The following is a 25,933-nucleotide window of genomic DNA, read 5'->3' as shown; positions in this document are numbered from 1 at the left end:
TTCTACTTTTTTCATTTAATTTTACTAGAAGGGATTATCGGGATTGTACACCTATGACGTATAAATTTATAGTGCTGTGTGAAAACAGACAAATCCATAGTTGGTAAATTTAAACTAAGGTCTTTATGAACCATCTGTCTGTTAGCTGAGCTTTAAACTGTCAGTAATGTTTATTAAAGTTGAGCAGGGCTCACATTTGTAAAGCTGACCGTAATGCACTTACTACATTCCAATAATGTAAACTTCAAATCCCTGTTTACTTAAATGACCTTTTAGAGTTGATCGTCCGAACCTTCCACAGGTGGCGACAGACAAAGTAGCAGGTAAGCTGAGTTCAACTCTTTCATGGGTGAAGAACTCGGTGTCGCACACGGTCAGTCAGATGGCTAGCCAAGTGGCCACGCCCTCTTCGCTGCACACTACAGTGGGTCCGTCTACCGTCTCGCTGACCTCGCCTGGCCTCTCGCCCTCGATGCCGTCATCTGCCCAGCTCAGCCCGGATGATGTGGAGCTGCTGGCCAAGTTGGAGGAGCAGAACAGGTGAGAGCCACCGCCTTCGCCTCCTGTTTCCTGGTCATTGGACAGTTGTGAAGTTGATTCATTTCCCTCACATGGTTAAAGGTGATTATCTGCTTTTGGTGTTCTGAAGAAAAAGTGTGTTGAGCAGTGAGGAGTCCCTGACATTTGTATACATGTACAAACAGTACTTGTACAACACCACTACCATTGACCAGTTGCATAGTCATAACTCGAAACTTTGTCGAAATTATTACATTCGAACCACTACTCTTTACTGGACACACATCAGCAGATGGGCAGTGTTACAATGAGCTAAACAACAGGATTGGAATTACAAGATCTGGAATTTTGGATCGATTCCAGAAGTAGCCTTGCAAACACTTTTTATGTGGTCTGGTGTTCAGATGATTGCAGTTGATGATCCTTCCCGGAAGCAGACACAACACTTTGTGATGCCTCCATTACTATCATAAGCATTCAATTGGACAGTAAGAGTGGTGGCGAGTGTTAAATCTGCGTTCGTGCCTGGGCTGCCCGTTCTGTAGGGCAGCACATCCATTAGTGTCGTCTAAATTTGGAGTCTGCTCATTGCAAATGCTTAAGAGAATAGTGTCCTGACAAGAACACTGACATGGTGTTAGCAGAGTAGAGCCTCTGGAGTGGATTGTTGCTGATAGGCTGGAGAGAGCAGAGCTGAATGCTTTCTCTAATATAGACTTGCAACCACTGTAGTTTTTGTGTGTTTGCATGGAAATGGACATAGTGGAATATTGTCTGTGTGCGGGAGTGGGTGCGTGTGTGTGTGTGTGTGTGTGTGTGTGTGTGGGAGAGTGGATGTGTGGGTGGGTGTGCAAAGGAGACGTATCTGTGTGTGAAACCACGTAGACGTGTATGGGCGTCTGTGTAATTGAAACTCAGGAAGTGCGGTAGAGGTAATGCACAACACCTGCCATGTATTCTATCTTAAACAAGCACACAAGCCGTGCGGGTGCTGTAGTAGATATTTGCATAGAAGCCATCCAGTTTGCCTGCATGGTCCTTCCTAATAAGACAGCGTATTATATGAATATCAAAACATTATTTTACTCATTTAAAAAATAGAGCAAGGATATATTGCTCTGAATTTGTGAAAAGGGTAGTTTGTTCTTCACTTTCATTCTTTCAGGTGCTTTCCCTTCTCACATAATGCAGCGTGAATGTAGATTGGTGTACTGTGGCTTTAGGGCAGACAGGCAAATATCATCCCTGAAAAACGCTCGAGAACAAACTTGTGCAAAGCCGCTCTCCTCTAATGCGATTGTTCTTGTGGGTGAGAGAGAGAGAGAGAGAGAGAGAGAGAGAGAGAGAGAGAGAGAGAGAGAGAGAGAGAGAGAGAGAGAGGGAGGTACTGAATGGTGTGTTGCTAAGGCTCTGTCTCTCCAAGTTGGCCTGTTCCCATAAAACAACAGAACTCCGCAATCATCAGAGCAAAGAGTGTGTTAACGTACATGCTAAAACTGCACTGAAGGTTATTTAGCGGGTCATCATATGACCAGGGTCCTTAATGAGCAGTGGTTGGGCAGACTGGTGAAGTGTTGCATGCTGCCCTGTTGTGGTCAGACTGACCAAAGAGGTGGAGGTGTGGGCTCCCTGATGCAGAGATGAGTCAAACAGTCATAGGCTCTCTGCCCCCTCGACTGAAGACTCTGAACTTGGGTGTTGGTCACAGCTGTAGCTGCGTAGCAACCTGCAAACAAGTGGATGAAGTAGCAGTTTGCCTTCTATGTCTGATACAGGAGTAAGTAAACATACGACCCTCAATGGGCGCTAACTGCTGGCACGCATTATACCGCAACTGCTACACTCTCCCCTGCATGGAGTACAGTGGGAAATAGTTGTGGACTGTAGTATAGTTTGTTCTGCCCAGTGGATCCTGGGACACAGAGTTGATGATTACACCAAATTAATTTATGTGAGCAGAACACCCACACAGAGCTGAAAAAGTGCCTGCCTTCCTGCTCATGCTCACTCTCTGCTGAAAGTAGTGTGAAGGCTGAGGGAACCAAATGGATTGGGTAGATCTGAGGAGAACCCTTCAGATCTGGGTTGATCTGAGAAGAGCCCATGAGACCTGGGTAGATGCGAGTAGCACAGACTTCTCAGATTCTACCCATGAGTGCCAATGTGCAGCTGCTAGACAACGCATGCGCACATGTGAAAGACATTTAGCTCTTTTGGGACACAGGTTGAAGGTCCTTTCACTTTGTAGATAAGAGAGAGAGAGAGAGAGAGAGAGAGAGAGAGTTTGAGAGCGTATCTGTCTCAACCTGTTTACGGGACCTCTGTCTCTGTCTACCCCCTCTCACTCACACAAACATACGTGCACTCTGTGTGATGAATTAGATGCCTCTCTGTCCACACTGCACTCGCTCAGCACTGAACATAGCGGAATGAAGACAGCAGCATGAGCTTCACCTGGTGAGATCCAAAACAGCCTCAGTCTCACGTTGCCTAGAGTGCCCTGTTTTTAGCAATACCACAAGAGGATTCAAGTAAGGGACCAGCCATGATGTTGGCAACTAGCAGGAGCAGTGCTAAACAGCTTTTAGTGCTTCAGTGCTTATTGTGTTTCCCTTCTCCTGATGATCAGAAGGGTCAGTTCGAGTAAAGTTCATCTGTTGATTTCGTCTCTAGATATTTAGTTTGTAGCCAGTTTGTAGCCTGGTTGAAAACTCAAGTTGCACCAGTTATGTTTAACTAGCGGTGAATCATTTGCAGAGAGCCAGCTCTAATTACAGGAGGAACCAGGTCACATGTAGGACGACTTGGATGTAGTGAAATGCAAGTTGTTGTTGTTTTTTGTTTTTTTTCGTATCTATCTATCTATCTATCTATCTATCTATCTATCTATCTATCTATCTATCTATCTATCTATCTATCTATCTATCTATCTATCTATCTATCTATCTATCTAATTTTTCTATTTTTTGCTAAGGTGTATCGAAGTAGAAGCATAACACTAATGACGCAATGGCGTCATGGCCCTGTGGAGAGGAAAGTGTTCTGGGCTTCTCCCTCCTCTTGAGCAGATAGAATTCCATTCGAGGAGCTGAGAGCTCATTTTTATGCACATCTTGCATTTCACAATCCAATCTTGCAGAGAAACCTAAGCAGCAATTCACTATGAGTGATGTTTTTTGTAATTGTGAGTAATGAGATCACTGTAGCCACTTGCATCCAGATTCTATAGCCTAAGGACAACGATAAATTAGATTTTTATTGCAAAAAATACTTCAGAGGAATGGTCATATTTTAAGAGCTACATCATCATTAGTTTGATTTATGCAGGAGTCTCACATCCCAGTCCTCAGAGAAACTCTGAGAGTCCACATTTTGGTTCTGTCCAGCAGTGTGCTGGGAATGTCAGGCTCTCGACTGTGTGGTTCAGGTGGGTTAGGAGTAGTGTGGACACTCCGGGGAGTAGATGACTAAATTAATGATCTATTTTAACTGCAATTTCAAATCGCATAGAAACAGTACTGTTGATTTTTATTTATTTATTTATTTTTGAATATTTAATATTAGTTACAGCAAGCTTTATCATTCTGAGTACTGACTTTAAGCAAAGTAGAATAGCAAGATTTAATAAGTTTAAATATTATTTAGACAGTATGCAAATTAAAAGCATGTTTAAATGACAATATTGAGTGTGGTTCGTAGTATTTAATTATTATTAGCTATATAATTTGATGATTTGAAGTGCTTTCACTTTATTATTAGAAGCGCTTTCGGTCAATATGGGGACCACTACTTCTCACTGGATAAGCTAGACCAAATGATGCTTTCATTTGTTTTTGATGCCATTCAATCCAGGACTGAAAGTCTCTCTTTATTTCTTCAGCTTTTGGAAAGGTTTGGTTGTTAGTTCATATCCAATTTAGTAAATAGATCAGCGGCTTTGAATCAGCCCTTTGATTCTTTCTGGCTCAGGCAGATTTACTTTGATTCTTACTGGTTCAAGCTGTTGCTTTTCGTTACTTACTCATGCTCAGGCCACCAAATGCTTTTAGTTAGATAACTTAAATGGATAAAGTTGGTAAAATGGAGTCCTTCACAAGATAGGAAAGAGACAATTTTGTCTTTTTTTTTAAAATGATGTCTTTAACTTCCTTTGGAACTCAAAAATAATCTTTCACTTGAGCATATTAAGGATGGAATTGATGTGTTTTTAGATAATAAGATCACATTAACTTTGACAGCTCTGCCTTATCAGAGCTTTCCTCTGTTAACCTAGTGTGAAATGTGGCACTGTCATTCACCTGCCAAAGGTCTACCATGACCCCAGAGTGTATGGCCTGGAAGTACTAGCAAGCATTCAGCATTCACACTGTGGTAGCGTCTCCTGATTCACCCCAGACGCCCAAGCCCGCCCCTCGCCTGTGTGCAACCCGAATGTGGCCGTAACTGGACTCTGCCGCAAAGTGCAGAGTCGTGATGTCACCTGCTGTGAATCGAGAGGCCTGGCTTTCATGCTTTTTCCAAGATCAGGTTTCTGTGTGTGTGTGTGTGTGTGTGTGTGTGTGTGTGTGGAAGAAAGGGGTGTGGGTATGTTTCGGTAGGTAGAGGTGGGTGTGCGCGCATGTGTGCAAATGTGTGCGTGTGCACGCTGTCAGCTTATCCCTTCTCAGATGATCCAGAGTTAGTACCTCTCTGACACACTGCCTACCTGTTGAACAGTAAGGCTGGTGTGCTGCTAGCCCCTGTGGCCTGTAGTCAGCAGTGACATTTTGCTTTCTTATCAATGATCTACATGCATGTTTGCTTTGAGTTTCATCTTAGTTCCAGCTGCATTTGTATGTCACTGTGTTCTATTACAAATATATATTAACCTGTCTTTAATATCTCATAAACAAGTTTACGTGCTGTTAGTTTTAATGTCCAGTCTCTTTTTAATGTGTCCTGTACTCAACTCATCCCCTACTCAGTGCACCTGATCAAGTGTCCTGTACTCCTTGCAGTTGGAAGAGTGGGACGCGACCTTTGAATTCTGAACTTTTATTTACCTTGAGTTTTGGTTGATTTCTAAGACAGCTCACCTCCAGGTTGTTGTTAAGCAGCTGCCTCTGTTCTGTGGGCCTGGAATAGCCATGATACTGATACACTCTTATGAAGTGCTACTCTTTGATCTGTCATGAGCTGTAATATTACTCTGAGGGTTGTAAGGGAGTCCGTTACATAAGTTAATGTACATTCAGTAATGTGACTAGCTAAGACTGCAACAGATTCACTAATTAACTGGATAAGACTGCAACAGACTCATTCATGTGACTAGCTAAGACTGCAGCAGTCTCGACCAGCATGTTAAACTCTCTAATACACCCCTACTATTTTTTTTTCCCAGTACAGTGTTTATGAATGTTCAGTCTTGTTCAGATTTACTAGATGCTTTTTAAGCAGATGGCTCTTCAGCAATCCTTATTTACTGTCTCTATGCAAGTGACTAATCATACTTTCCCATTCTATGCAGGAGTCATTTAGTGAGAGTATCAAAACCAGCTGAATTTACTTGATAACATAATTAACTTTTTTTCTTTTTTTTTAAACTTTTTTTTTTTTAAATGTAATTAATCAACTGGCACTAGTCATATACTCTCAAATACAGATTTTCACATGTAAGCGTTGAGGAATTGTCATCTGCACTGTAATTATTTGTGTTTCTTACATTCATTAGGCTGTGACCCCTATATTCATTCATTCATTCATTCATTCATTCATTCATTCATTCATTAGAAAGTCAAGAGGTACTATAGTTTTTTTTTTTTTTGTTTTTTTTTTTTTTTTTTTTAAGGATTCGAAAGTAGGGGGTCGTGATTGTTGAGGAAAAACATTATAATCTCCTCTAATATTTCTTTAAGTGTGACGTCAGTACCTAATATATGCCACCAACTAATTTACCCAAAAGAAGGAAGTTTATTTTTTACTGGTCACACCCCCTGTCATTGCCAAAACATGTTTGTGTTTCCACTAATGAGCAACTTTTCTGTCCCTGAAATCATGTGACCATGATAGCATCTATTATATTAATAAAACAAATTGTTTAACGTAATGTTTTGAGTGCAAAACCATTCCAGTGAGGTCAACAGCGCTCTTGTTACTCTGTGCTACTGTGTTTGGATGTGTGGTAGATTTCCACAAAGCTGGGTGCACAGACAGGTTAAGTAGTACACACTGTTGAAGAAACGCCTAACGCTCTTTGTCTTCCTCTTCCTCTGTCGCAGGCTGCTGGAGACAGACAGCAAGTCTCTGCGATCAGTGAACGGCTCTCGGCGGAACAGCGGCTCCTCGTTGGTGTCCAGCTCCTCTGCTTCGTCCAATCTTTCCCACCTGGAGGAGGACTCTTGGATCCTATGGGGCCGCGTGGTCAACGAGTGGGACGACGTCCGCAAGAAAAAGGAGAAACAGTTGAAGGTAAAAAAAAAAAAAAGCAAAAAAAAAAAAAAAGCAGAGCACATGGAGCGAATGAACCCTGCCATTTGTCCTGCTGGGCCCTGTGGTAGATAACAGACATGCTGAGGGAAGCTGCTTCCAGGCAGTCTGTCCTTTCCACCTCCCAGACGAGTGGACAAGTGTTGCTTTTCCGTTTAAATGCTGTGCTGCTCCCTTTAAAGGCTGCAGCTACTATGGTTGCTGCCTCCAGACAGAAGCATATCAATAATATATCAATTAGTAATGGTTAGATTAGATGCTGTAATAATGCATGTAGTCATATAAATAGTAATTGAATCACTCAGAAAAGTTAGAGAGGTTTCATCTTGAGGTTCATCTTAATGCCTCTAAGCTTGTGTTCTGGTGCTCGTCTTTAGTAATCTGCCTGTCCAGACAGCTAGCGATAGGCAGAGAGGCAGAGTGGCATAGCCTGAGAGGACATTCATCAAGGCTCCTGGAGACGCTTAGAGACCCTTGAGGAACGTTGTCTTGGATTTGAACATGAGTTGAATTAAACCTCAAGGAGGTGTACCTTGAAAGGATTTGTTTTATAGTATCATGGCAAAGTCTGGGTATGTAGTAATAGGTTTTAAAAATAAAAACAGGCGTGGTAAATTAATAATCTGTTTTAACTGCAATCTCAAATCGTATAGAAGGTCAAAACAGTACTATTGATTTTTATTGATTTATTTTTTAATATTTAATACTAATTACAGCAAGTTTTAAAAGCCACAAACATATGTAATGTTCAACAGTTTCATGGGTGGAATGAACACAAAAACTGTCCAGACAGATAATCAAAGCATAAATGAATTGCTGCTCGCTCTGCACTGTGGGGTGCTGTTTCTTTAAAAGTTGTTGGAAGAGCAGTAAGTACAGACTGGGTGGCCTAGTGCATCACACCAGGGACTGGAACAGTGATGGTGATGTAGTACTGAATGGGGGTGAGAGATGGTGCCCTGGTACTGAAGGGCTCTTGGTTCATTGAAACCAAGAATCCTTTCTCAGACCACTGCTATTGCATAGGTTTTCCTATCACTTAAACCAAGCTCTCCGAGGTTTGGTTCAAAGCCCCAGGCATTTTTCAACATGGCATCCTCATCTCCCCTTCCAGGCCTAACATGGCCGCCCTGGGAATGAGCAAGAAGTCCATATTCCACATGATGAAAAAAGGCAAAAGCTGTTTAGATCTACTCTGGTTCAACATTTGTCAATGTGCTGCCCAGGAAACAATTGCAGTAGGATATTGGAATGAGTAATTTGCTAAATTGTTAATTGTCATTTGTGTGATTTTTTTTTAAATTTAATTTAATTTTTTTAAAGGAAGCAATAAACCTTAAAACCTTAAGTCTTTCACCTAATTGTCCAGGTTTAAACCATTAGTTTAAAACTAGTTGAAATTAGTTGAAAGTACAGTTTTAACCTAAAGGAAACCTAAAGGAGTCAAAATGTCAAGGCAAATGTCATGCGAGAACCTACAAGAAAAAGTTGAGATGGTCTCTTTGTGTTTTATCAAAGCGCTCAAGTCTAGCTGCCTCCTACTATGCTGTTTTAACAAAGGAACCGTGTGTGTTGAACCCCCTTGTCACTGAGAGACCTGCCCAGTGGTTCTACCCTCAGTGACCTCCTGCACTGTCCAGCTGTGGACACCAGCAGTCTGAACTAAAGTCTTCCTCTTCAGCAGAGGAGGATTAATGTGGTTCTCTCAGCTATGTTGTGTTAAAAGACTCCTGGCTCTGCTTAAAACGTCCTTAACCCGGTTATATTTAGCAGCATAAGATTACATTATCATGAGTGACATTCAAGTGCTCTTGAAACATATCAGCAGGCAGAAGCCCCTGGAAATGTGGGTTAGGTATGTAAAAAATAGGGGGTTTTGTTAGAAATGTTAGAAATATTGTGGATAAAGTAAGCTAATTTTTCCTGGGATTAAATTTACTCGTAGTAGGGTTTCTATCAAATTGCGTTGTGCTGTAGGTGTGTAGACAGATTTGATCCTGATAAACGCAGACTCTCCTCAGAGGCGCGAGTCTGTTCTTTATGCAATCTGATGTTGTCCAAATAAATAAATAAATAAATCTTCTTTAGATGCATTTGTGTGCATCATTAGCTGTAACCACTGCATTCTAGGTATTTTCCTTTATCCCCTGTACGTGTCTCTATAAAGGACCTAGTCAGGAAGGGCATTCCGCATCACTTCCGGGCAATCGTATGGCAGCTACTGTGCAATGCCCAGAACCTACCCATAAAGGACCAGTACTCGGAGCTGTTGAAGATGACATCGCCCTGTGAGAAACTCATCCGCAGGGACATTGCGCGGACGTACCCCGAGCACGAGTTCTTCAAGGAGAAGGACAGTCTGGGCCAGGAGGTTCTCTTTAACGTCATGAAGGTACACTCTCATGGAAAAACAACTCTTGAAGGTTCGCTCTTTTGAGCTTGGCCCCTTTTGAAAGTATGATCTCCTCCTCCTGAAGGCATCCTATCTTAAACTCCTCTGCTTTGGAGAGGCTATTGTTCAGGACATGACTGGTTCAGTACCGGTTCTGATGGCGTCTGCCACTGCTATTGGGAAGGACGTTAACCTGAGTCAGGGAACTGCTTTTGTGTTTGGGTAATGAAACACTGGGAAGTTGAATGAAATCATCAGTGTAATAACCGAATCTGAATGTAGTTGTAGTTGGTTCAGAATCTGCAGGCGTGGACTGACCGCACCACCTGAGCCTGAGCTGGAGTACTAATGGTAGAGCATGAGCCTGTAGTGTTTAAGTATTTGCACAGAGCCTATGAGAATTGCCAGCAAACATCAGCTTAGTAGAGGCGTCCAAATGTAGCATGCCACTGCTCAAGAAGGTATAAGCTTTTTGGAAACTGTATCCTGGCTTCAAACCGTAAAGATGGGTGTTTTGGTTGTGCAGAGGTGTTCATTAGACAGGCTTAGCTGTCGGTGTTGCGCAGGGTCCGTTGGTCTGTGTTCTGCTAAAAGATTCTGCTTCACAACAAAGAAAACAGGCTGATCAGCAATTTTCGGCATTGTGATGCATGACAAGAATAAATGCTACTCACGAAGAATCTGTTGCTCTTCATGTATGTAGCTGGGTATCCTTGTTGTTACTAATACTGTAATTTGGCATGTTTCATCCAAAGTGTTGGAATCAAATACGTGACCAGCTCATTGCAGAGACCTCGTAACACCGTTCTGTCAATGTTATTGAATTAAAACTTCATGCCTGCTGACAGCATCTCAGCCAGTTCCTGTTTATTTCCTTTTGAGTCCAGCTGATTCAGGGCAAACGCACAATCAGCGTCTTTAGAAAGCTGACAGCATGTGCTGTATAAAACAGCCGCAAACATGCATTCTGAAGTGCTCACGCAGCAGCGCTGCCTGACAGAAAGCACAATTGTGATTATTTTTGAGCTGTCTTGTGCCTAAAAGTGATTAGTATATGTATAGACATAGTGATCATTATTAGGCTGTTAGAACATAACATTCTGGATGGCTAAGGTTACTCAGTGGATTCACAGCACATGCATATCCATAGTTCATCACTGTACTCATTTGCTGTAACTATAATTGTAGAAAACCCTGAATGTTTGCAATGCCTGCTTACTACTTTTGAGATTATTTAACTGCACAAGCCAAAATAATCATTTAAATTTTTTTTAATACAGCTGGTAGGGCAGCCAAATGTAATGTGTTTGGCAGTTACCTGGAAATTCCCTGACTTGTGCATGCAGTCCCTGCCGTAGATGATAATGCGTGCACCCCTGTGACTCGCGCTCATTAGAGTTCACTTCCTGTTGCTGCAGGCGTACTCACTGGTGGACAGGGAGGTGGGTTACTGCCAGGGCAGTGCTTTCATTGTGGGCCTACTCCTCATGCAGGTAACCATGATACAAGAAATGCACATAATGAAGTCTTATTTAAAATATGACGGAGCAACTGCTTATGCATGTTTAAACAGTTGTAAAGGTTACGTCTCTGAAGTCATGACACGCACTGTGTCTAGATAAATGTCTCAAACAATGTTTATACAAATGTTTAGACTTACCAGGATCTGCGTTATGTAATTTTTGAAGTTTAATAGGAAATGTTGGTTTGCTGCATCTGAGAGAACTGTGGATTTGTGTGCTGTTAGATGCCAGAAGAGGAAGCCTTCTGTGTGTTTGTGAAGCTGATGCAGGATTACCGTCTGAGAGAGCTGTTCAAACCCAGCATGGCTGAGCTGGGCCTCTGCATGTACCAGTTTGAATGTATGATTCAGGTGAGTTGACTGAATATATGATTCAGGTGATTGCTGACTGAGTATATGATTCAGGTGATGGCTAGTTTAACTGATTAAGTTAGTTATAAGAGCGTACTATGTCCAGCACTCAATGTCACGCACTCTGCAGAGCTCAGTTCTAACACTAATTTGACACATCTGGCTCTAATAGTCATGTACTTCTGAAGGCCGTGATTTGCTGCGTAAGGTTTTGGTGTTAAATGCCTGTCAAGATTTGTTATTAAAATATTAAGAAGTGCCACAAAGAATATGGGTCCAAACTTGGTGTGTACTATATAATATTAATAACAATTATATACTAAATAACATTGCATTTACATTTATGGCATATTAATAATAATGCTAAATAATGGTAGTAATAATAATATTACTAAGTATTTTTTCCCCAAACAGACAATAAATGCATTTTAAGAGAAGTATGAGTACACCCTAAGGTGGTAAATACATTTGGTGATATTCCCCCAGATGATGTGTGGAGTGCATGTAGTTTTGAGCCTAGCTTTGCTGTTTGTAGTAGTCTCGCATTGTTTGTAGAAACGTACCACAATCCTAATGCAGCCCAAGGAGAGCTGTACTGGGTGCAGCGCTGCTGCTGTTATGGATTGCCGTCTTCCTGAGAGATGAAAGGAGACCATAATGGCTCTCCCCTTTATTATCATGCTGACACTCTTCTTGGATGTCTTTCTTTTCATCAGGAGCAGTTGCCTGAGCTCCACATCCATTTCCAGGCCCAGAGTTTCCACACTTCCATGTACGCTTCGTCCTGGTTCCTCACCATCTTTCTCACTTCCTTTCCCCTACCTGTTGCAACAAGGATCTTCGACATCTTCATGTGTGAGGTGAAAGATCGTTACTCACAGTGAATTCCAATAACTGGCTTCTGTTTGAGGCTGTTGTTACAGATAAATATGCTACTTATTATTTAATACAATATTTTTATTGACTCACCTCCACTTTTACACATTTTCAATCTTCTTTCTAAGGCTGTGTGCTGCGTTTCTCCATGAGCATAATGAAGTCCATGTCGATGCGAGTAATGAGCGCCCTCTGTTGGTTCAACAGGGTCATTGCACTTTTGTTCATGTTTGCTGGTATGGTTGTAGGGCCTGGAGATAGTTTTCCGTGTGGGCCTCGCCATTCTTCAAATGAATCAGGCAGAACTCATCCAGCTGGACATGGAGGGCATGTTGCAGGTTTGTAGCACTACTGGTTTACCCAATTTTATTTTTGTTGTCTCATTTTACATCCTTGTGACTCATTTAATCAGGTTTTTTAAAGTACTTCCCCAACCCTTGTCACGCGAAGTATTTTGACTCTGCTTTAATTTTACCCGAAGAGGAGATTAATGAGTAAGATGCCGCTTTCAAACTTGATAGTTTGAATGTGACTAAGGAGAATGCACTGAAGATCCTTTACTGCACCAACAGCAGAGTTAAGGCAGTGGGCTTTGTCTTTTCACTGTGTCTTTCCCCCTTCACTGTATATTTAGCTTTTCAGCTGATAGGATGGAGAGGATAACCGCTGTAAATCTGACACTTTCTGTTATCTTCTAGTATTTTCAGAAGGTCGTCCCTCACCAGCTGGACAGTGGACCAGACAAAGTTATCCAGGTGGCTTACCAAGTGAAGTACAATGCCAAAAAGATGAAGAAGTGTGTATTCTGTTTCCAGAAGTCATGTGTTGATATCTAGATCTGATTTCTTCGAGAGCGGCTGTGGATGTGAGACATTTGAGAATTTTGTGTTGTGCATTTGCAGGTTGGAGAAGGAGTACACTACCATAAAAACTAAGGAGATGGAGGAGCAAGTGGAAATAAAGGTGAGAAGACAGTGTTTGAGTCATCTTTGTACATATGAAAGCAATTATTGAGATGTCCCTGTGCCGTCTATGCTTCGTCTCTGATGATTTAATCCTGATCAGTATGAATGGTGAACTTCTACAGCACAAATTGGATCAGCGGAGATTTGCACGAACCATAGGTCATGAGTGACTGTGCCTGTAGCTTCTAATTTGGTCTCTCTCTTGTCTTGCAGAGGCTTCGCACAGAGAACAGACTGCTGAAGCAGAGGATAGACACCCTGGAGAAAGTGAGTGCAAGCTGCATGTTTCACAGAAAGGGAGGAGCCTAGCTCTGTTTGTCAAACCATTTCACTCAAGTCAATCTCATCGTTAAGCTCCGTCCATTTCATGACGCGTCTCTCTTCTCACCATTGCCAAGAGAGAGAGAGCTCAAGTACTAACATGGCTGTGAAACTGCACTACCAATAACAAGCACACTTACCAACCAGTGATGTCACTACTGACTAGCAGATGTGAACAGCAATGCTTTTGCCGTGTGTTAGTTGTGTTCGTTCAAACAGGTAAGTAAACCTTAGATCGTTGCACATCCATTAGGCATGTTGACTGTTATGAAAGGGTCCTCCAGTCAATACCTCTAACTGTAAGGCTGCACACAGACCCTGGCTGGTTGTGTCTAAGCTCCACTCCATGATGTGATCTATGAATGCAGCATGCAGCATTGCATGCTGGGACACCCGCCTCTTGGCCCAAGCCTGCGCTGCAGTGCATGACGCAAGCGGCAGCGAGTCGTTTCCACTGGTTCGTCAAGGCGGGAGGAAATGCCTGTCGCCTCGAATGCCTCCTAGCCCCTCCTAGCCCCGCCCTCTAACTTCCTGCATGAGACGAATGTTAACCCAAGAGTTCACCAACCCCCGCGCCCCCACAGATGTCCACACACCTAACCAGACCTCCTGTGCAGACGTGTTAAAAGAACATGGTGACCATGTAGGAGTAGCCTCTGTCTCCTTCACTTGCAGACTCCGCACTGCTTCCTGCACTTTTCCGTCCTTCCACTGGAGCTTCCTGTAGGGTCACTGTTTTGATTGGTCACCGCTGTCACGCCGTCATGCTGTCACATCTGTGTCGCCACATCCAGGCTCCGGCGCTGCTCATTTTCTACCCCGACTCTCTCCATCCATTTGCATGGGCTTTTCTAATCTACATGCATAGATATTTGGTTATAATGCGTCCATAAGACAAAAAATTAAACGTGTGAATAAAGCCTTAAGTTGGGGAGGAAAAAGAACAGAGTTTTCTGTCAAAATCACTTTTGTTTTTATACTTCTGTGTTGTAATATCCTTTGATATCTCTCCCCCTCTCTCTCTCTGTCTCTGTGTGCCTTTCTTTATGGATGTTCTGTTTGTAGGAAAGTGCTTCCTTGGCAGATAGATTGATCCAGGTATAATCTTTACTCCTTTCTCCTCCTGTCTCTTTTCTTTCAAGCTACTTACTACTTACTTGGGCAACTGTTGAGTGATTCGAATGTTTTGGAGTCGGTGGGGGAATTCATGATGTAAAATGAAGAGGTGTGCATGGCACAACTGCAAGATTCCAGAACATCCCGATCGACTGGCGTGTGTCCAAGAGATGCAAACACATCTAAATTAAACAGACCTTGAATATACTGCTATTAATGCTCTTTTGGCTTTGCATGCTTGAGAATACATTGGAAATTGCACTTTATGGAAATTGTTTGATTAACAAATTAAGACTTGCTCATTATAGAAGGAAAGTATTTTAACCGTGGCCTTTTATCTTGATCACCTCCCCTTGAAAGTCACACGACCAAACATTTTTAAAAAAGAAACTAATCCACGAAATCAACCTGGCGGTCATCTAACCAGATATATTATCCCTGTAAAAGTTGCTAACAGCATGTTGGCGCTTTACGACGACCACTTCTAGTTAAATGTCCCCACCGCATTGTTCGACTTCACCCGCCCCGCTCCGCCTACTTGGTTCAACTAGCATATTGTCCGTGATTGGTTGCGTCAGGGTCAGGTGACGCGAGCGCAGGAGGCGGAGGAGAATTACCTGGTCAAGCGGGAGCTGGCCACGGTGAAACAGCAGAGTGAGGAGGCCAGCATGCAGCTGGAACAAGCCCAAAGCACCATCAGGCAGCTCCAGCAGCAGCCTGCGGTAAGGAATGCTCACAGACAGCGCCCCCTACGGGACAGGAGGACCGCTCAGAGCCTGCTGCTTGGAGAGAGAGAAGGATACCGAGGGGATTAAAAAACAAACAAAAAAAAAAACCCACACAGAGGTGCTTTTGAACACTTGGCTAAGGCATTTCACATAGCCAGGGTTTCATACAGTTACCTAGCAACACAGTCTGGGCAATGGCAGAAATGGGACTGGCAGGTCTTGTAATGATTCGATTCATATACATGACTACAGATTAGGACACAGCGTTTGGAGGAGAGCCACTGGTCATTTTCATGCTTGACTAATCTAAAAAGCCTCATGAATATATATGAGCTAGCAAATTATACTCTAAAGGGTGTTATGGAGACACACGGCCCTGCTGTGAGCTGCTGGAAGATGACAGTGTGGGCATTCTCACCAGAGAGACAGAATTCTCATCACTAATTTATACACTTGTGCTCAGGCATGATGTGACGATGCGTTGGTGTTCTTCTGATTAAATCAGTGTTATACATAAGTTTGCTTTGAGTTCGCTTTATGCATTTATTGCTTGTTGAGGGGTGAGTATTATTATTATTATAATTTTTATTATTATTATTTTATCTTAATTTAGTCTCTCAGTGCGCAGCTCCTGAGAGATTTTCCCACCAGGATGACCTGAATTCAACCGTGAATATGAAAAAAGTTTCACATTAAGATGGCTGTTGTTTATATCTAACTGTGTTTGTGACAGAAGTTGACAATTTGGCGGCATTTCCATGCTGTGAAACTGGCAGGGATGTGCGTGATCGTCTGGGCTTTTCTTCTCTGTGCCCGTAGAAGGGGAACCCACGTTACTCGGAGGAGTTCCTCCTGCAGCTTGAAAGGGAGCTGGTCCAGGCCCGACTCAAGGAGGCAGAGTCCCAGTGTGCCCTCAAAGAGATGCAGGACAAGATCCTTGACATGGAGAAGGTGGGCTTGCACTGTGGGAGAGGTGGGCTTGCACTGTGGGAGAGGTGGGCTTGCACTGTGGGAGAGGTGGGCTTGCACTGTGGGAGAGGTGGGCTTGCACTGTGGGAGAGGTGGGCTTGCACTGTGGGAGAGGTGGGCTTGCACTGTGGGAGAGGTGGGCTTGCATCCCAGCATGTACCACTGTTGCAGTTGCCTTTATCCTGCACGAAACCTCTTCACATCTTACACTGTGTTCACTTTCTGCGTGTATTTTCTGCACATATTTTTTTTTTTTTTAGCAAAGAGAATATGCAAAACTAGTTTTTTTTTTTTCAGTTTTAAACTTGTGTGTGTGTGTGTGTGTTTTTTACATTGCAGAGAAACACATGTCTGCCTGACGAGAATAATGTAGTGCGTCTGCAGGAGGAGCTGATGGGTGTTAAGCTGAGGGAGGCCGAAGCTCTTACGGGTCTCAAAGAGCTCAGACAGCAGGTGCGGGACCTGGAAGACCACTGGCAGGTGAATACACACAGAAACGCGCATACGTGCATGCATACATGTTTGAGAGTGTATTTGTGTTTGTGTGTGTACGTACACACACACGCAACCCAATACACTTTGATGTTATGCTCTAAAGAGGCACTTGGCGCGTACGGCCGGCCGCTGGAAGGACGGCCCTCGGAAGAACACGATGAGTGAACTGCAAGATGAGCTGATGAGTGTGAGACTGAGAGAAGCAGAGGCACAGGCTGAACTCCGTGAGACCAGACAGAGGCTGCTGGAGATGGAGACCCAGGTATGATGGAACTTAAAAGCACACATACAAATACATACACGTACGCAGTACATGGAGCCTGCTTCAGTGCTACAGTTCTTGTACTAAATTAGCTCAGAATGTCTGTCACTTGATGTAAAAGCAGACACATTTTGAGGCTCACCAGCATAACCACTAGAACAGTGGTTCTCAAACAATTTACACCATAGAGCATCTTGGAAAATATTTGGCTATTCAAGTATCAGCAGTAGGACTGATGTGATTTTGTTTTTTTTGTAAAAATTCCTCCATTTCCCACTAGAGGGAGCATGCGTAGCACCAGTGATACTACAGTTTGAGAACCAGGGCACTAGAGAGCAATCAAGGTCTACCTTGAGCTTAGTATCATGGGCCGGCCTTTCTGTTTGAGGAATCAGTTTTATACATATATAAATAATATAAAAACCTGATGATTAATATAGTTCTTCATGGTGATCAGTCTCCATACATGTATATACATATATGATGCATATATGTATTTTGCTGATATATGTTGTTTAACTGTTAGAATCAGCCAATTTGTTTATTTCATTTACCTTACCAAAATGACTGAGGCTTTAAAAACTTTCATGAGTTCCACTCATAGGTTCTGCAGTATCATCTAAATATATTTCAGCACCACAGTGAAACTATGGAAGTGCCTGTTTGATTGAACTCATGCACAGTGCATGTAGGTAGAAGGTACCCACTGTGGCTCTTCAGCTAGCACAGTGTTCTGCTGTCTGCTGGCCGGTTTTCAGCTGACTGACTCTAGCTGCTTGCTTGAACTACTGACCTACATCAAATCACCGCCGTTTGGCCTTTTACATCTGCCAAAGCAAATGCCACAGGACGAAGTCCTAACTTTGGCCATTTCACCCAGAATCAGATCCACAGCAACCAGCTGCGGAGGGCGGAGCAGGAGGCTCGGAGCTTACAGGAGCGACTACAGGTCCTGACCGGCCAGAACAAGACGCTGCGCGGCGAGCTCCAGGAGGCCAAGCGCAAGCAGGCCGAGACCGAGTGCAAGGTCAGCAGGGCAGTAGGGGTGGAGCTATGCCGTGTCGGGGGCTGGTACCCTCAGTGCTCTGGCTTCTGCTGTGATCAAGCTCAGGGCAGAGCAGACCTCCTTGTGTTATGCGAATGTCATGCTGTTTTGTCATCTGTGTTACTGATTCAGTGAAAGCTATCTTATCTGGGGTCACAGTCAGCAAATCCGCTCCTGTAAAGAGGAACATGTGGGTGATGTTTTGAGCTTCTGTGACAAAGAGATAATTCTGTCTCACTCTCCCTCTCTGTCTCTCTCTCTCTCGTGCTCGCGCTCTTACTCTCAGAATAAGGAGGAAGTGATGGCAGTGAGATTGAGAGAGGCTGATAACATGGCTGCTATGGCCGAGCTCCAACAGCAGATCTCTGAGCTGGAGATTCAGGTACGGGTTCCAGCTTCTCAGCTTGCCTCGCAACGGTGCTTCACACTCATCCTTTCCGCTCTGCTCATATGAGATGACCCAACATCTGTTGAGACTTGACTGGAGTGAAGTGTGATCTCAGGTCTGCAGCACCACATGAGCTGTACAAAACATATGTGAGCATACAATGACCAGTGTGTCCAAGCTGGAGGTCATGCTCTGAATGGGGATTCCTCCTCACCTGGAGCTCGCGCTAAGTGAGTGGGATGCTTTTAGGGCGTGAGGGATCATCAGTCACATTTGGCAACCCCGACCTCCAACCTTTCATTGCGGCTCAAAGTAGCCATCTAAAGCAACGTGCTCTAGACTTGCTTGAGCTAAGCCCATTGCACGAGTGCTGTTAGCCCACTCATAGAGGCCAGGGGAAATTACATTTTTGATAGCCTATTTTTAAAATACACCTTATTTCCTGTTGCCCACTAATCCACCAACACCAAGAAGAACTGACTAAGTCAACAAGCTCTAACCTTTTGTTAATAACACTGGTCAGACTTAGAAATTAGTCTAATCTATGCTCTCCAGTCACCGTCTGCTCAAGAAATGACACCTGATTCTGGGGTGGAAGTTTTAAGACAGCAGTGAGGTGGGTGAGATGAAAAAACAGGGCTGTACGTGCGGTTGAAGGAAACGCTGAAGATAAACCTTGTGCTTCTCTTGCAGAAATGGAAGTGATTTAAGGACTAGCTCAGCTCTGAAGCTCTCTTATAAGAATGTGTTCATACAACCTCTGTACCCCTGGATTCTTCCTGGAATGCATAAGTGATGTCACGGGTTTTAAAAGCTTACACTCACACTGCTATTTGCCATTATTATGTGGCAGTACTATCACCATGCTAACAGTGGTTGGATGTAGTAGCAAAATTAGTCAAAATAAATCTGTCACTCGCACTGCTGCCTGGGAGGCTGAGACTATTTCTCTGAAGTGTGATTATGACGCATGTATTTTTCTACTTGTGTCAGTGAATATGATTGCCTTTTTCCTTTCTTTTTTTTTTTTTTTTTGGCTTTTAAGGTGTGAATTTAGCTGTAATGCTCACAAATCATGTGTCTTGCTATAGTCAAGCTCTGCTGTTGCGGAGACTGTGTAGATGTGGTTTTGGTTAGCCACAGTGCTCCTTTCCCTAATGGCTGTGGGCCCAAGGCCCTGGCTTGGCACAGCAAGCAATCGAATCAAAAAGAAAGGCTGAGGCTGGTACGGTGCCCTGCGCCATGACTGTATGCATGGCCACGCAGAACGCGCTGATTTATTAACAGCATCTCGAGTCATCAGTCATTAAAACACAGCTCAGGATGAGTTAATCGTTTCCATGCGAGTTTCACTCAGAGGCCACATCCTAGCCCAGTGTACGCTTTAAGCCATAAAGCCTCAACCAGGCATCAACTCGTTTATTTGCTTGCTGTTTCACCCACACCTAAACCACATGTCCCACTGTTGGAAAATACTCCAGCCTGACTTCTATGCCCCTTGGCTGTGCAGAAATGCTCTGAGTCACCCCAGAGACATTTCACATTGGCTGGAAAGATCCCCTTCAGAAGGAGCATGTGCATCTGTCTTACACTAGCACCGCCAACTCAACGTGCGACAGCGTAAAGCCTTTCTCTAAATCAGTCTTACCCTCTGCAAACTCTTGTAGGGTTCATTGAAAATGTGTACTGTTGTACCCAATGAACATGTTCTCAAAACACATGTTCTGTTCTACACAGCAGCAAACAAATAAGAACCATAACACTTAAACGGTGTTTAGCATCATCAAAAAAAAACCACACAGTTAAAAAACAACAACCCTGTAGTATGTTGCAGTGTCATTTTAGCACCAGTGTATCTCGGCTGATAGAGAATCCTGCTTCATTTTGGGTATTTGTTTGTTTGTTTGTTTTTTAGGGGGTGGGGAAGGTTAATGCACTCTACAGTGAAGTTGTTGCTTGCATGACCATCCAACGACCACAGTTCAGCTATCTTCATTGCCATATAAGAAACCACTTCCTATCAGGTTTAGATGCTCACTGAGCTAGAATCAAAGGCAACGTCTTGCTCTGCTTCTACACAAGTAAAATGTGAAGCATACAACAGAGATTTAGCCACACAGTGATCACTGAACACAGAATCCAGAGGAGTAGACACAGTAGATGGTGCCTTCTTATCACTGCATGCTTTGCAGAAGAAAACTTATTATGTGTGTAGGCAGGTTTGCACAAATTACACCATTGTTGTGATGGCACCAGTTTTGTTTGTTTCTATGCCAACCAGAGATATTTGGAGCAACAATGCCTCATGCAGGTTTTTCCCAGTTGAAATACTCATCAAGTAAGTACCAGGGCTGGATTTGTTTTTGTCTGTTTCCAATATGCAAAGTAAGGCCAAAGTCTTTCAAATGTTACTTTCAGAAGTTTGGAGTTTCATTAGTAAAATCGATGTACATTTTGTGCACTTGAAATGGAATAGTGGAGATTAAGGTCCCTATAAGGAGGGACCTGTATCGTCACCACTCAAGACAACAGTACCTCACTTGCCTGCTTGGATGTTAATGCTTCGTGTCATGGGGAATTACCAGTATTCCATGAACAGTGTCTCGTCTCCTCGTCTTAGAAGCTCTGCCTTATCTCCAGTTTCACATTACTCATCCTCTGAAACTATACAAAGTATAATATAATTGTTGTTGTTATTGGTTAGGTTTTATTAGATCAGTAAGCCCATATATTTCACAAGTGCTGTGAGTAGAGGATGTGCCTGTTAGCACACCAAAAAGAACATACCTTGGTGAATTTCTTCTGGCTGTTCTTCACTGCTGGGAAGTCCAAACCAGTCTTAGAAGCCACACAGAACACCAGTCCAACTATAACAAGCTGTAAAGAGGGATGTGAAGGAAAAACAGAGATTGGTTGCAAAATGTGTAATAACTCAAAGGTTAGAAATTTGAGACTTTGAATAACTATAGGCTCAGTTGTACTGACCTACAGTTGTGCAGGAACTACTTTGTTGTTGTTAATTAACAAAAATTGAAGAGGCTAGCAACTGTAGATCAATTGCTACATGAAGTGAGACTTTCTCCTCACTTGGGCTTTACAACATGACTGCACGCTCATTGGAATACATGAAAATATGTGCATAGGCTTAAACCTAAACTAATTCTGGGAGACTAACCCACCACTAGAACTACCCTTAACAAGAGGAAACGGTGCTCATTAAAAATCTCTCATGAAAATCCTTTATGCATCTAAAACCCACTGACTAGAATCAGGTTGAAAAACCGTGAGCTATGTGTTCCTTCTGCTTCTATGGTTTGCTGTAGCAACGTTAAGTGTTTTGTTTTGGGGCACTAAAGTGAGGAAGCCATTATTTGGAGCCGTTTGACATCCCTGGCCACGTTCTGGCACCTGCTGACGTTGGCCAGCTGAGCATAAGGAACTCTGCTAACTGCCTCTCCCTTATCATTGGCACCTGGGCCTGGAGGGGGAAACCTCAAGCCAAACACAGATTCCTGGAAGAACACTCTTGCCTTAGATCTCATCATCTCTAGCCTATCAGAAGGCTGCAAGCCCTGCTGCAGACCACAGGAATAGAAGACACCCCTTCTTTGTGTGCATGTGTGTGCATGTGTGTGCATGTGTGTGCATGCGTGGGCATGCGTGTGTGCGTGCGCGCGCGTGTTGTTCTAGCCCTCACGTCACAACACTCCACCCATGCTGCTACTTCATCTCGCACATATGCACTTGTCTCTGTTCCTCCCCATTCTCTCTGGTTGGCAGAAGCAATGCTGGATGACTGACTGAGTTTCTCAGCCTTCCCACTTTGTGTGTGTGTGTGTGCGGGTGGGTGTGCGGTTGTTTGTGGTTTGGTGTGTAGGTGGGTGTGTGGGTACGTGTCGGGGGAAGGTAGGCAGGGGAAGGTGTGTGCGTGCGTGCGTGCGTGTGTGTGTGTGTGGGTGGGTGGGTGGGGGGTGGCGGTGTTGTGACTCCTGCTTCTTTAGTGGTTAGTTGTGTTGAAGGTATAAACACCACGTGCACAAACTGCATGATTGTCAGTTAACGCCACAGCTAGGCGGCTCCCAGAAGGCACAGGGGCCAAAGAAAACACCCAACGCTGCTCGCAGTCAGGCAGCCATGGTTTTCCTGCTCACCCTGCTGCAGTAGGGGCAGGCAGTTGAGCTTCTGTACTGGCACCTCCTCTGGCTCTCTCACTCCCAAATCATTCAACTGACTTTGCTGCGAATTTTCATTGAAAAGTGAACATCTGTGGTAAAGATATTTTAAAATATTGTTTTAAATGTGCAGTCTACTCCAGCTGTGAGTGGAGTAAGTTTTAGTAGTAAAATTAATGCAACTGCATTTGCTTCATAGCTGATGCATCATTTGACTGGCGAGGACAAATAAATCCAGGCGTTTTCTTCACAGGTTTTCATATATGCCCATATTTCTCACTGCAGTATGAAGCTGATGAGGGCTTCCTAAACTAATCATCATCTTAATATATGACATTTAAGATTCTTTTCTTGCTCCAGTTCACAGAGAAGAGTTCCTTGAGCCATAAGTTCATAAGTGTTGTACTTAAAAAATAAGTGGCAGTGCTGGATAAAAGCGTAAAAAAAAACCTTTTGATCTTAAATCAACTGTCATGGACATGGTCCTTCAATAGAGCAGGTTCCATGATGTGAAGGTCTTTGTGGCTATGACTAAATCCATGTTTGTTTTTTCTCTCTTTCTTGCTCCCCAGAAAGAAGAAGGGAAGGTGAAGGGTCAGCTGAACCACACAGACTCCAGCCAGCACATTCGAGAGCTTAAAGACCAGATCGCAGAGCTCAGTCGGGAGGTGAGGTGTGCACACACGGGCAGCAGCATGAAGGGATACGCAAACCTTAAATACTTAATCGGACATCACTGTGGTTTTTTGTTGGCCGGGCGTGACAAACAAACGCGCAGATTAATAAAAGGATCATCTTGATTTCACTAGCAGCTCCACTGCAGCGCTTTTCCAGTTATCTGTTTTTGTAGCTCTTATTTTCCCACACACTTTTTGTTGTTTTTATATCCAAGCTTTTCCGTGGTTTGACTTTTTTTTTTTTTTTTAGGCTTTGTGAGCACTTTGAACAGATTTGAGCGTTCATCTAGCCATGTTCAGAAGTGTTAACTACGCCCTGCAGAATGGTGTTTCCTGCACAAAGGCAGTTCAATTCGCCCATACACACCCTCTCACCCTCCATAAGTGTAGCTTAAGTGTAGTTTTTCATGTCGTTGACATATTAGCAACTTTAGCAAATATTTCAGCACGTTTCACCCTGATATTTAACTTTGGTACTGGATATTTAGGTATGACCAGGTATTTGAATGTGCTTATGCTTATGAAATAATGCTAGAGATCACACTTGGGTTCACAAAGGTCACCCTTACAAAATGTACCTTCATCATGTCCATGTGGAAATGACTGTTTCATTGTAGCAAGCCTACTTCCTTTTCTTTAGGCCAAGACCCTCAGGTCAGACTGTTTGACACAGAGTTTACAGAAGTCTGTAGGGAATTGATCTACCACCCTCCAGATCAAAGATGGACCCTAGTCTTGCACAACTAAGATAGTTAATCAAGGTCAAATTTTAATGCCAGGCATGTTCAAACTAAAATCTGCGGGGCATTGAATCTCCAAGATCTAAGACAGGCACTCCTTCTCCACGACAGTCTAAACATAGTGGAAAGAAATGATGCTCATTGCTGTAGTGATTTTGAGAAATGGGGATTTTTTAAAATTATTATATCCCCCCCCCCGTTTAGTCTCAGTTTAGATATGACAAAATCAAAATGAATAGGAGATGACATGGTTATGACTTCTACATGCTCTCAATCACTTCAATAATGTAGTCCATCTTTTGAGAGGATTACAAGCGCAGCCAACACAAAAGACCCGAATAATATCTCCTGTAGAATCATGGGATTATGAATCAAAGCTGTTTAGAAGGATGCTTTCAGTTTTAAGCCATCTTGCACCTTGTCCTTTGTGTGTTTCTGTTTGTGTAAGAAAGTAAAGGTTGAAACTGTTGTGGTGAGACAGCTGGTGCACAGTGATTACTATAATAACCAAAGAGCAGGATAATTGCAGAAATGATTTCAAGAGGGCAGTAAATGGAGAGTACGGTCTTACATGAGTGATTGCTGTAACACTGAGTACATGGAAAAGGAGTAAGATCTTGGTCTGACGACCCGCATTTTGGAATCTTCGTTACAACTCTCCGGACAGATATTAGATTGTGGTTTAATTGTCATATTGTACAGTTTGATTAGCAATTAATGGTACCACCCTGATTACAAATTTGTACACTAGCCTGTTAAGGTGAGCAATACATTTTTCAAACAAGATGAAATGCAATATGAAGATTCAAAGTGAAGGTTGCTATATTAACCCTTCTATGACCGCATAATTATGACAATTCATTCTCTTTTTCACCCTGTTGCACCAACCGCTTTGACATCCTCCTGGTAAGATGATTATGGCAATATTAGCTGCATCATTTGTCATATTTGGCTGTCAAATGAATTTAGTGATGTTTATTTTTAAGTCTTTCAGATACTGTGTTTTTCCTCAGGTTTAACCAACTGAAACAAATATACACAAATCAAAAACAGAAAACCGTCTTTAGTATGGTTTGAAAACTTGACTGAGAACAGAAAACAGAAACTGCTTCATTGATTTACATTGGAGTTAGGAGTCGGTGAGATTTTTTTCTCCTTCTTCTTGGAAAAACAAAAGGTTGGTTACTTGTGGTTAAACTGCAGTACACTAAATCATGCTCATGGTTCCTCCTGACTCCCTATCACCAGAGTGCAGTGAGGCAGCTTTACCCAACAAAGCTGCTCGTTTCCTCTTTAGGTCCAGTCCTGTTTCAGCATCAGTAGATTTCTGTGACTCTGGGTCTTAGCCAAGAAAGCTAATTTAAATGTCTGTGGTGAGGGGTTAGAGTGAAGAACTATTTAAGAAATGTGTTTTAAAAAAAAAGTTACTTCCTTTTAATCATTGTATATATGGTTGTTTTTCTTTTGTTAAGTGCTTCATTTACATTTATGGAATTTAGCTGACACTTTTATCCAAAGTGACTTTTACGATTCTTACTGAACACAACTTGAGCAATCGAGGGTTAAGGGCCTTGCTCAGGGCCCCAACAGTGGGAACTTGGCTGTGGTGGGGCTTGAACTGGCAGTCTTCTGATGATTAGTGAAGTAGCTTAACCACTGAGCTAAAACTGCCTCTTTCAATGCTTCATTCAATCTGAACAGACAGGCCTTGATGTGCTGGAAGCATAAGAATCTGATGAGGACCACATTGTAATGGCTAGATGACTGGAGCTCCAAAGACCTCCAAACACACCAACATCCCACAGGTCTTGTGTGTGTGTGTGTGGGTGTGTGTGGGGGGTACCTACCAAAAGTGGTCCAAACAAGGACAACTGGTGGACCAGTGAGCAAGACTCACTGTTGCATGGGATGTGAAAGCTAGTCTGTTTGG

At 43.1% G+C, this 25,933-nt stretch overlaps 1 protein-coding gene across 9 annotated transcripts in view; it reads left to right on the top strand.

The window, feature by feature from the left end:
- The window catches only part of evi5b (ecotropic viral integration site 5b), a 45,278-nt gene that overhangs the window by 13,260 nt on the left and 6,085 nt on the right, over positions 1–25,933 (top strand). For 4 of the 9 annotated variants that reach the window (XM_081717165.1, XM_035524210.2, XM_035524209.2 and 1 more), the window contains 18 exons: positions 302–540; positions 6,777–6,966; positions 9,152–9,376; positions 10,795–10,869; positions 11,124–11,249; positions 11,966–12,109; positions 12,374–12,463; positions 12,824–12,921; positions 13,028–13,088; positions 13,304–13,357; positions 14,477–14,509; positions 15,106–15,249; positions 16,075–16,206; positions 16,564–16,704; positions 16,823–16,981; positions 17,862–18,008; positions 18,313–18,408; positions 23,159–23,254. In XM_081717165.1, the coding sequence (XP_081573291.1) occupies positions 302–540; positions 6,777–6,966; positions 9,152–9,376; positions 10,795–10,869; positions 11,124–11,249; positions 11,966–12,109; positions 12,374–12,463; positions 12,824–12,921; positions 13,028–13,088; positions 13,304–13,357; positions 14,477–14,509; positions 15,106–15,249; positions 16,075–16,206; positions 16,564–16,704; positions 16,823–16,981; positions 17,862–18,008; positions 18,313–18,408; positions 23,159–23,254 (2,250 nt within the window). Of the gene's footprint in view, positions 1–301; positions 541–2,862; positions 2,977–6,776; positions 6,967–9,151; positions 9,377–10,794; positions 10,870–11,123; positions 11,250–11,965; positions 12,110–12,373; positions 12,464–12,823; positions 12,922–13,027; positions 13,089–13,303; positions 13,358–14,476; positions 14,510–15,105; positions 15,250–16,074; positions 16,207–16,563; positions 16,705–16,822; positions 16,982–17,861; positions 18,009–18,312; positions 18,409–23,158; positions 23,255–23,903; positions 24,902–25,933 lie in introns of those variants that run through there. The other 5 variants (XM_081717162.1, XM_081717166.1, XM_081717164.1 and 2 more) reach the window with 5 other exon arrangements.

The sequence above is a fragment of the Electrophorus electricus genome, chromosome 7 (genome assembly GCF_041902795.1).
Source record: "Electrophorus electricus isolate QZ-2024a chromosome 7, ASM4190279v1, whole genome shotgun sequence".
NCBI classification, from domain to species: Eukaryota; Metazoa; Chordata; class Actinopteri; order Gymnotiformes; family Gymnotidae; genus Electrophorus; species Electrophorus electricus.
The sequence above is the reverse complement of the archived record's forward strand: the minus strand, read 5'-3'. Positions and strand labels throughout refer to the sequence as shown.